Source organism: Pelodiscus sinensis, chromosome 9 (assembly GCF_049634645.1).
Source record: "Pelodiscus sinensis isolate JC-2024 chromosome 9, ASM4963464v1, whole genome shotgun sequence".
Taxonomy (NCBI): Eukaryota; Metazoa; Chordata; order Testudines; family Trionychidae; genus Pelodiscus; species Pelodiscus sinensis.
The window spans coordinates 18,118,548-18,130,185 of NC_134719.1; the positions used below are offsets into that span (position 1 = coordinate 18,118,548).

Here is an 11,638-nt window from a genome sequence, read left to right on the forward strand (position 1 = left end):
AGACGTTGTATCGACTTGTATTCAACAATGAGCAGACACGATGCATGCAGCAAAGTGGCCTGTCTAAGGCAGAGAGTGTGAATTCTTATTTGTTTATTTTAAATGTATGTGTATTCAAAACCTCTGATGCTTATTGCATTTGCTGTAACAGGAATGGTGGTTTTTCACCAGAATTGATATTGTGAAACTATCCAATAAATACTAATTGCTTTGTTAGTTTATGTATGTTTTTCTCTTTTTTTTGCCTCCACCACCCATTCAGGTTTTCCCAGGACACTAGTCCAAGCTGAAGCACTTGACAGAATCTGTGAACTGGATCTAGTGATCAGTTTAAACATCCCATTTGAGACACTAAAAGACCGTCTGAGTGCTCGCTGGATTCACCCCTCTAGTGGAAGAGTCTATAATATGGAGTTCAACCCACCTCATGTACATGTAAGAGAATTTACCATATTAAAGGCTAATTTAGCTGGAGAAAATTTAAATCTCCTTCTAAATCAGTGAAGATGTCCCACTCAAGAACAGCTGAGTAGTCTTTTTAAAAATATTAGGAAGAGAAATCCTATTATATGTATTCATATATAAGTATGAATGCATGGGAGTTGAATTCTTCTTGCTAAATAGGTTCTAGTTAAGTTTTTCATGCTCAAGCTAAGAAGACAGCTGAAAGATTGTGTGCAAGGCTGGAAACAGTGAGACAAGATTTATTTAGGAAAATGGATTTATGTTAAGCACTGTGCAAAAAAAATTTACTGTAATTACTGTGCTCCCGAATACCATAGTGTATTATTGTGTAGTGGTGGCACAAATGATTATTCTGGGATCTATGGCAAAGTGCACACAAATGCAATTGTGACCACAGCAGAATACAAGGTGTTTTACAATGACTGGTCCTAGTGTCGTGGATCATTGTTAATTATCTCTGTCTCCGATTTTTATCTAATACATATATATAGTGCAGTAAGTAAAGTGTCTATCAGTGATATCATCTTACATGAATGCAAGTTCTTTAGAATTGGCCAACTTCTACCCCCAATTACACTCATTAAAACCCCATGGCTCCTTGTGTGGCACGGGTTGTATCTGGTCACAGTGTTCATGATGGTTTGTTTGTCTTGTACGCAGGGGGTTGATGACATCACAGGTGAACCATTAATCCAACAGGAAGATGATAAACCTGATGCTGTTGCTGCAAGGCTAAGAAAATACAAAGATGCTGCAAAACCAGTAATAGAATTATATAAGTGAGTTTGGACACACACAAGTAATACAGACCATGCCTGTAAAAATAAGTGCTAAATTTTCATCTCCACAAACCTGTTCTTGGCTCACTCAGGGATATCTTTGGGTGGCCTCTCACAAGTAAAGTGGCTTATGTATTAAAATTTTTGCCTGGCCATAATCAGCAACCATACTTTTCAGGGATGGATTTATTCCCTACTCGAGTGGCATGTGGGAGGAATAAGGGGGCTGCAGTAGACCACAGAAAGCTCCCAGGCCAGGAGCAGTGTAGGGATAGTAGAAACGGAGAGGCCAAAAGCAGAAACAATGTCCCTGCTTTGCTTAGTGCTATGGGTATTCTGGGCTGCAAAGCAGCCCTGGTGAAGCTGCTGTAAATTAGAATACACCCCACGGAGGCTATACCTTATGCCAGAACCTGTTTCGAGCCCTACAGTAGCCTGAAACTCAGGCAGTGAGATGGTGATTCCTTTGCCTTTCTTTTTCCTCTACTATAGCTGGTTCACTAGATTCTTTGCTGTGTCGTCGTCCCTCCCTTTTATAAGCCAAAAGCAGAGCCTGCTTTGGCTTCAGCTCAAGAGATGACGCTAATTTTGCTGTTAAATGTAATTTGGGGGAGATCCATATATTTCTATGATGTCTAATCTGCTGTTTTTTCAGTGTACATAGTACTGTGTTTAAAAAGTGGCTAGCACATTTTGGGTGCCATTTTGGGTGGTCTACGTGATAAAGAGTGTAAATTATGTGTCTCTAAGGGTGTGTCTACACAGCACCCTAAACTCGAAATATGATATGCCATTGGCACTTTGCAACTTGCGTATCTTATTTCAAAACTATATAGAAAAAGCTTATTTTGAAATTTGGCATGTCTGCACAGCACCAAATTTCAAAATAATGTACTATTTTGAGCCATTCCTTACCCTCATGCAAGGAGGTATACCAGAATGGCGAAACAGTGCGCCCATTACTTCGAAAAATATTTCAAAATAACAGGCGGCTTGTGTTGACGCAGGGTAGCTATTTTGGGATATCTCCGGTATCCTGAAATAGCCGTGCAGTGTAGACATATCCTAAAAGAGTAGAATTGTACATACAGGTTGAACCTCTCTAGTTGGATACTCTCAGGTCCAGCAACTTCTGTGGTCCAGCATGATTTTAATTAGCCAGATGTCCACTTATCATGGGTGTGGCCAAGTTTCCCTCGGTATCATAAAGTTTGTTTATAGCTACCAGTTCTGGCTCTCATGTTCTGTTCTGAGCTGTTATTTAGCTTTAATTTACTCCTAACTGTCTTTTAGGAGCCCAGAAAGCAGTGGAAGTGTTGGTAATGCTGCTAGACAATATTGACCTCCTCTGGTCTGGCAAATTCTCTGATTTGGCACTGGTCAGGTCCTGAGAGTGCTGCACTAGAGAGGTTCATCCTGTAATCTAGTGGTGATTTTTTTTTTTAAAAGGAGCTTTCTGTCTTTCCTTTTTTTTCTCCTTTTTGATCAGCTCATCTGTCAGCTCCAGTGTGTGCTGGTAGAATTGCATGATTAAAATAGCTGTGTGTCTGTAAGCAATGTATACAAGAGGAATCGTGATCTAGTGACTGGAGCACAGAACTACAGCCGTAACTATAAAATGGGAAGATCTCTACCTCTCTCTTAAGGATGCTGTGTATTTGAAGCTGGAAGATCTTAAAATTAACATTTCTGATCTTTTTAAGTTTATGTAGGGCCTCACAAAGCGTTGGACAATAAAAAAGAGAAAAGCTTAGGGCACAACAAAACCAAAACTGTACATAAAAATATAACATCAATCAGTTTTTAAAACTCCAGTTAAATGGAGGTTAGTTCCTTACTGCGAATGACAGCATGTTCCAGGCACAAAGATCACAAGAGCTTTCTTTAAAAGCTAACACAGACTCAGGATTTATTTGTATGGTTGTAGTGCCATAGAGCCCTTATCCTGGGCCAGAGACCCCTTGTGCTAGGTGCTGTACAAACATGGAACAAAGATGGCCCCTGTCCCAATGACCTTATAATCTAAGTATAAGAAGAAAAGAGACAACCAATGGGTATGGTGTGAGCGTGCTAGGCTGGGTTCTCAGCACATTAGTTGCCTCATCTGTAATTTTATCTCATGAACCAGTCTCAAGCAGTTTGGAAGAGCTTGCCCCACTAAAATTTTGAATGAGGCTCATTAACTACAATTTCCCTCTCTGTAATATTTTTGTGTTTATTGTTCTATACCAAAAGAACAATTTGGCGCCTGATGTAATAGAGCTTCTCACATGAGTAAGAATATTCACATGCTTAAATATTTATAGGCCTGGCTTTTAAGAGAATGTGGTAATGTTCTTGCCTATGCTGTGATTATTCTGGGGCATGTGGTGTACTTCCTATGCCTTACTTTTAGTTCTGTGCTAATGCTTTAGTAATTCTGAGGCTGAGCATTTGAAAACAGTGCAGCACTTGGTAGCATTTTAAAAGTTGAAACAGTCATATGGAATGAAAGGGACATGAAATACAAGATCCTAAGTCACCCAAGACCTTAAGCATGTGAGTAGTCCTTACTGAAGCTTGTAAAACATTTTAAAGGTAAGTGCATACTTTGGTAAGTCTGAGTCTAAGGCTTTTTCCTTGCAGTTTTTCTGCTGATGAGGCATCCATTCTAATGTGATGAGGAATATACTGTAATGAGCAAACCTGCATTGCAGAGGGCATGACTAGATAAATCTCTTATATATAAAATGCAATACAACTCTGTCCAAGATACTAGATACATAGTTGGGTAGCTACCCTGCTATTTGTAGCACACATGCATCTACCTAAGCTGCAAATTACACCTCTCAGCTGGAATGTCTTTCAGAATTTTCAATCAGTTTATACTGATTTCTAATCTTAATTATATTTTTCAGGAACAGAGGTGTCCTACACTCATTTTCTGGGACAGAGACCAACAAAATCTGGCCTTATGTTTACTCTTTGGTTTCCAGCAAGATCCGGCCTGTCCATTCCAAAGAAGCAAATTAACCGTCTCATGCAATAGACCGAGAATTTAATATGGTGGTTTATTTGGTTTCTCTGTGCCATTTTGGTGCTATGTCCAATTAGAGGATAGTACAATATCTAGAACAACTTCCTTGCATTTACTGGAGTTCACAGTTTTAGAAATGCAATTACAGCCACTGTTGGGGGAAAGAGGGAAATAACTCTTTCTATAAAAGGTGAAGTCTGCTGGAATAAGAAATTTTAGTTTTCATGGTGTAAAGTATTGCTAATATGGTCTGGGTACCCCAGCAGACCTAGATATCAGGTCTTTCTAATCTTCCATGGTCCCTTCCCACCTCGCCCCAAATCCATGTACCATGTGCAAGGTGCTGCTGTTCCTTGCTCCACATCACCCTTTTCCTAGAGATAACTCAACATGGCAACTTTTTAAATTTTCTCTGAGAAATAAAAACCCTAAGTGTGGACTTTAACCCCATAGGGAATCAGTGAGTAATGTGGAAAATATTTACACTGCCAAGTTCAAATGTGAATACAACATTTCCAGTATTAATAAACATAGAAGAAAAAGAAATCCTCGGGGTTAAATATATACTTGTGCTATCCTCCAAAAAAATGCTGCTATATTATCTAGTTTTCACCAAGTGTTATGATATATGCCAACCAGGTAATGGAGTAGGCTTTGGTTTGTCTATGAGAAATGAGTTGCACTATTTGTGATTCGGTTGTTTATAGCTTTAATACTACAAGATATAGGCATAGTATATTAGTTTGTCCCAAAGATTTATTCTAATGTCTCTCTTTGGTAATTTTCTCTGAAAAAAAAATGAGTTCATTGTATATCTTTTGCTGTCATTATAACTGAGGTACTTTCTTCTCTCAGTGTAAAAGGCCATTCTAGGGGAAATACCCTTGGCAGGAGATAACTTTTTTCACATATGATGGAACATGTTAGGGTTTGGTCCTTCAGGTCTTATTCAGACACAACTCTCCTTGAAATCTGTGAGCATTATACAACCAGTTGGTTGTATTTAAGCACTTCCTTTGTGAATCAAAAGCAAACTCTTTGTTTATTTCTTGTACGTTCCTTGATAGGCAAAACTGACTCTGTTACTTTATATATGCAGTGTTGTTGTAGCTGAGTTGGTCTCAGGTGATTAGAGAAACAAGGGGGTGAGGCTATATCTTTTATTGAAAGTTGGTCCAGTAAAAGATATTGTCTCATCCGCCACCTTATCTCTGTTACTTTATACTCAGTCTAGTCTTATGTGTGAGGCTATGTATAGATAAGCATGCAGCTAATCTAAAAACACTGCCCAATTTCTTGCCAGAAACCTTTCCAAGCACTGAATAAAAATACTGCATTTTTCTAGAGGTGTCTCAAAGTTTATATAGGCTTTTTTTCTTTGTTCAGATTTTTAGTTTCTGGTTACAGTTTATGAAATGGGAAAGCTTTACTGTGGTGCTTGTGTTTTTTGTTTTGTTTTTGTCCTCTGTTAACATTAATTTCCAGTTACAACTGCAGTGGCCTGAACACTTTGAACTACTAGTGATTCTTTTTTTTAAAACTTGCGGGGGGAAATGTAAGTACCTAGATTGACAACATTACATGTAAATGAATCATTGTGAAGAAACACCTTCAGGATGTATGAGCTCTTTTCCTCAGTTTTCTTTGTTCCTGTTTTCATGTGTTGAGTCACAAAGGTAGGTACAGTGGTGGTTTTTCTAAACTGGAATTACTGTAGATTTGTTTGACTTGATCTTTTATACAGGCAGTCCCCGACTTACGCGGATCCGACTTATGTCGGATCTGCACTTACGAACGGGGCTTTCTCGCCCCGGAGCTCGCAGGCAGCGAGGACTGTCCCCAGCAGACCAGGGACACCAGGAGCAAAGCCGCAGCGGTGGCGGGGTCCCGCGCCTCTGAGGCTTTGCCAGAGCAAAGCCTCAGAGGCGCGGCACCCTGCTGCCGCTACGGCTTTGCTCCCCGTGTCCCTGGTCTGCTGGGGCGGGCGCAGCTAGTGTGCCCCCCCCCCCCAGCAGACCAGGCTTTTGTTGTGGACCCTGGGGCAGAGCAGCTGGGGCGCTGCCGGTTGGTCCCGCAGCGCCACTCTGGGCACTACTGGACCAACCCAGCAGCACCCCAGCTGCTCTGCCCCAGGTGTCCCCAAGTCATCCGCTGCTGAAACTGACCAGCGCTGACTACAGGAATCCCGAGGCAGAGTTGCTCTGCCCCGGGCTTCCTGGAATCAGCCGCTGATCAGTTTCAGCAGCAGCTGACTTGGGGACGCTTGGGGTTCTTAAGTTGAATCTGTATGTAAGTCAGAACTGGCGGTCAGTTTCAGCAGCGGCTGAATCTGGACTCCAGTTCCAACTTACATACAGATTCAACTTAAGAACAAACCTACAGTCCCTGTCTTGTACGTAACCCGGGGACTGCCTGTACTTACACTACCTAAATAACCAGGGGGTGTAATTGACCTCAGAAGGCCATATCTCCTCAAGTTGCCTTATTTTATAAGCTATTTACGAAAAATCAAGATGTGTATTTTTGAGAAATAAGCTGAATTTTACAGATTAGCCTTTTGAGAACTCTTCACCAAACTGCTTCAGTCACATACCTTGCTACAGTCCATTTTACTATCAGTAACCAATTAGAAGAGCTACCTCCATATTACAGTAGACAACTTGATTAATTACAACAGTTAACAAGCAGGGCAAGCATGTGCCTCTGAAATGTCACAGTTCCTTCTTTTTACTCTGGAAAATACACTTCTAAGGGCAGTATTCCTTGTATACTGGGTGGTCACCCAGAAGAGAGTCAAGTGCTGCCCATCTGCTTAGCAGAGTGTCCACTGCTGGCAGCATGTGTTTGTACTGGTGGTGCACATCTGCACACTCCTCAGTGCACATGACAAAATTTATTCCACACAAGGATAGGGAGAAAATAAAAGAAGAGAGGGAACACTTCTGAAGAGTGGCTAGATGTCTGTAGTGGGAGGATTCTTAGATGGAACTCACTTTGTTTTTCTGAGGCCTGGGGAGATTTGTTTGAATAGAATGGGTTTATTTTGGCATTGAAAGAATTGTAATCCTACATTAATGCTTTTCCCAGTCAGAAGGATGCTAATGTTTGTCTTGGCATCCTTTTATGATGGGAAAACAGTGTGTCATAGGTATGTTTACAGCTTCCTTTTCATACCACTCACATTAAATCTGGTGCACAAGGTTTTCACCAGCCTTATTCTGCATTCCATTTTCTTCCCCATAAATCGTGACCCCTTCCTGCTCCTGGCAATAGAAGGCACACTCTGGCAGTCCCAGATTTTTGCAGCCAGTCAGCCATTGTCATCACTAGGCTGTCAGGCTGGCATCCTGTGGCCATTTGGGTGATAGCCATGATGAGACTGAGCAGTACTGCACACTACAGTCTCTCACCAAGGATCTGAGGAAGTGGGTCTGGCCCACGAAAGCTCATCATCTAATAAACCATCTTGTTAGTCTTTAAAGTGCTACATTGTCCTGCATTTTGCTTCAACTACCCCAGACTAACACGGCTACATCTCTATCACTATTCACCAAGGACTGTAACTGTTGTGTTTGCCATAGTATAACTATGATGTTGGATCTTCTTTTTTATTATAGAACCACTGTGAAATGTGGTGAAGCAAGTGCCTTCCTAGCCAGAATACATGGCTTTGGCCTGGGACCAGACAACTTTCTAAATGCCATTATTGCCCCTTTCTAAGTGAGACAAAGCAGAACTGGCATTTGCACTGCTGTGGCATGAAGGTTGAGTGAAAAACCCCAGTGGCCTGACTTGGTCTCTCCATTCATGCATGGGGCAGGGTTTTGAGGTACTTGGAGGGAACAACCTAGAGGAAATGAAGAGATGCGTGCAACACTTTTTGGGAAACCCATGTTATCTGCAATCCGTAGGGTTTTGGAGGCAGGGCCAATGTTGCGAGATGTAATTTGGCAGATCCATAACTAGTGCCATGCTACAAGGCATGGTACTTAGCTGCCTATCCATTCTCCCCCTCACTCCCTAGTTGCCTTCCACTGAAAGTAATGATATAGAGGGGCACTGAGGTGTCCTTTCCACTGACTCAAATGGAGCAGAATCAAATTCCACAAGGTTCTGTCATGGTGTGTGAGGAGAGGGAGCAGCCAGAGAGCATGTGGGAGATCTGTGATAACTGTATGCAGATGAGGACTACTGGAAGGCATCTACCATCCACCTAGTTAAAACATACTAGCAGGCCTATACCCTACACAAAATAAATAGTTCAAATGAGTAATATATTTCAGCACTGAAAGGGGTTATTTTCCTGAATCCTCATTCATTACTGTGAAACCTCTGCTTTCACAAAATGGTTAGGTAAAGGATATTGAAAGTATTTTAAAATATGAAATTGACGACAGTGAAAGTTTGCTTGTGTGCACATCTCTGACCTTTACTGCTGATGTGCTCCACTCATTGCACAGGACAGACCACTGCTGGATTTTGAGCCATCTTAGGAATGGTGTACACTGTCGTGGCCATGTTTTGTTGCCATGAGTGTCCATTCTGTGGGGTGAGGACAACCAGAAGGTGTCAAGGCAGGTGTATTCCCATATGCTACTGAGAAGTGTGATGGAGGGAAGGCCAAGTCTTTGAGATGTTTGGATGGAGCCCTTGAAAAGCGACTGCCAGAGGGGGTGGAGAAGAGGACCAATGTGACGACTGACTAAACATTTCTAATATCTAAAATATATGTGGCTAAACTTATCAGAGTTACTAAACTAATGCAACTGTGGAGTAGGCAGAAAACACCTACCGGTCAAAAAATAGATGCGTGGGAAGGGATGTATTTGCGAACATATTCTGTTTGCCAATAGGTGTTAAATGCGTGTTGGAAATGCTGTGTAATCTCCTCCAAAGCATTCAAATTCCTGGGTCTCCTTTCCCTGCTTTTACGGTCCTGCCCTCCAGTGCTGTTCAGGGGGATATATTTGAACACTGTCATTTGGAGCTTTCCTCCGTGTTAGTTATTTTATTTGTTTTTTGTTTCTGTTCACTCTCTGTATTGAACGTTTTAAAGATTTTACAAGCCTTCCTTGAGACTATGCTCCTTCAGTTTATCAAAACCTACTAACCTGCAAGTGCTGCTGCTTCCATTGTTTTCCAGGGTATTTGTATTTCATAAGATCAGAGATTGTGTTGGGCACTCCATCCTGCATCTTTCCCCTGAGGGAAATTGTGCAAGACAAATGGCTTAGAGCATCACTTAGAATGGCTCTAGCATATCATAGATGTATGCACCTTTGAAATGTAGATAGAACACCTTTTGCTTTACTCTGCCTCGCTCTTGGTCCATTAGTAGTCTTAGCCTTCTTTTTTACACGCGTATATAATGTTTCATATAGTGCTTTACAAACATTAATTAGTCCTCCAGCAGTGCATACTGCCCCTATTTTGCGGAGGTAGGTGGCTTGCCTGAGATCGCTTGTCAGCTAGGAATGTGGGGCTTGTAATTCTGTTCTGAGTGCCCTGGACTACGTTTGGGTAACTTTCTGCTGAAGAAGTTACAAAATTACCTGTTGAAGGCATGTTCATGCCCTGTTCCCATGCAGTACCTACACACTCCATTCTTGATTGCCTTTTTTTTTTCAATTGTTTTTAGTTACAGTATCTAGAGGATGATTGTTGCATGTCCAGGTTGTTTTGAATGAAAGAATTCTGAACATTGATCAGGACTATGTAGCACTTTAAAGACTAACAAAGATGGTTTAAAGTGCTACATAGTCCTGTTTTTTGTTTCAGCTACACCAGACTAATACGGCTACATTTCTATCACTATTGAACATTGATGTTCTTCGATTTTAAATTCACTAATACTGTCACTAACACTGGCACTTTTAAAATCTAGATTGGATGTTTTTCTTCAAGATATAGTCTAGGAATTATTTGAATGAAATTCTATGGCTATATTATACAAGAGGTCAGACTAAATAATCACGATCCAGGTCTCTTCTGTCCTTGGAATCTGTGAATCTATCTATGAAAATAGCAATCACTATTCTTTGTGACATTTACAAACATTTTTACTGTCCTTTTTTTTAAGAGTTGTAAAATTCTTTGCATCAATTTGAGACCTGACCATCATGGGAATAATAGTATATTTATGTATCATATCAGGGCATTGATGAATTGACATAAAGCACTGTAGAAGTATGAAGTAGTGTTTTTTTTAAAGAGTTGGTGCGCACAGTATGTGCATTCCTCAGGGTTTGTTATAGGGTTGCCAGGTGTCTGGTTTTGAAATGGACAGTCCAGTATTTGAGCTTTCTGTTTGGGAAACAAATTGAGAAAATATAAATGAGGAAATATAAATGTCTGGTATTTTCTAAATAAGATGTAATCTAGATTGTGATGTACTGTCAAGTGTGTCCGATATTTTTGTTGAAACCATCTGGCAACCCTAGTTTGTTGTTGATGCTGTAGGTTGGAGTGGTTGTGGTAGAGGTCAGCAATATATTAACATTAATACACTACACATGGCAGCACTGTCATTTCAGCACTAGGTTTTTCATTTTGAGTTTGTAAGATGACTTTCACATCTATTCTTTAGTGTAAAGCAGAGTCCAGGAAACCCTGAATTTGGGTAGGAACACCAAAATTCATTTAAACTGGATACAACCTGGCAATCTGTGTTTCAACCAACCCTCTCATCCCAGAGTCCAGCTCTGTCTGTTTAGCTGTCTTTGGTGTGGGCAAAGGGGTGGAGTGTTTGGAATATACAGGTAAAAGGATGGAATGGATGTGCATGTATTTACCTTAGAACAGCTATGGGAGGGCTTTTTGTGGTTTTAGGCCCCAAATAGATCCACTTTTTAAAGGAGGGGAATAGGTCTAGTTTTAAGGTATGTACTAATTAACTATTGCTTGTACCCTGTCGTTAAAGAATGGATCCAGTCATTGAGAGATGAACATCTTCAGTTTGAGTTACATACCATCTCACAGTGCTTGGGTCATACAAGCTAAGTCTTTCAGTTCTTAGCATGTCCACACACTGAAAATCAGTTGTTTTATTTCACCTTTCTCCTGCATCCTGTCAGAACACAGTTCCCTGACTTTGGTACTTTACTGTGAATCTCATGCTTTATTTTTTGTTCTGTTTTGTTTTGTTTTGAATAAAGTGGTGGCAGTTCTGTAATAAACCAAAGTGGGGGCTGGGAGGAGGAGGTTCCCTCTGTTTGTCTTTTCACCTATGGAGCCATTTGGTATTTGTATGGTTGCTGATGGCTGTAAATGTAGCAGCGAGTTTCTTCTGGGATGGTCTCGTCCTTGGAGAATCCTATAGCTGTTTTGCTGTTTAATATATGTAAATAAAAATTTCCCCCCCTTTTACCTGTTTTATGTG

At 40.8% G+C, this 11,638-nt stretch overlaps 1 protein-coding gene across 5 annotated transcripts in view; it reads left to right on the forward strand.

The window, feature by feature from the left end:
* AK4 (adenylate kinase 4) overlaps window positions 1-6,113 on the forward strand; it is a 43,994-nt gene extending 37,881 nt beyond the window's left edge. For 2 of the 5 annotated variants that reach the window (XM_075936168.1, XM_075936169.1), the window contains exons 4-6: window positions 263-435; window positions 1,126-1,244; window positions 4,142-6,111. In XM_075936168.1, the coding sequence (XP_075792283.1) occupies window positions 263-435; window positions 1,126-1,244; window positions 4,142-4,256 (407 nt within the window). In that variant the 3' untranslated portion in view covers window positions 4,257-6,111. Of the gene's footprint in view, window positions 1-262; window positions 436-1,125; window positions 1,245-4,141 lie in introns of all 5 variants that reach the window. The other 3 variants (XM_075936167.1, XM_025185638.2, XM_075936166.1) reach the window with 3 other exon arrangements.
* Window positions 6,114-11,638: the final 5,525 nt, after the last annotated feature.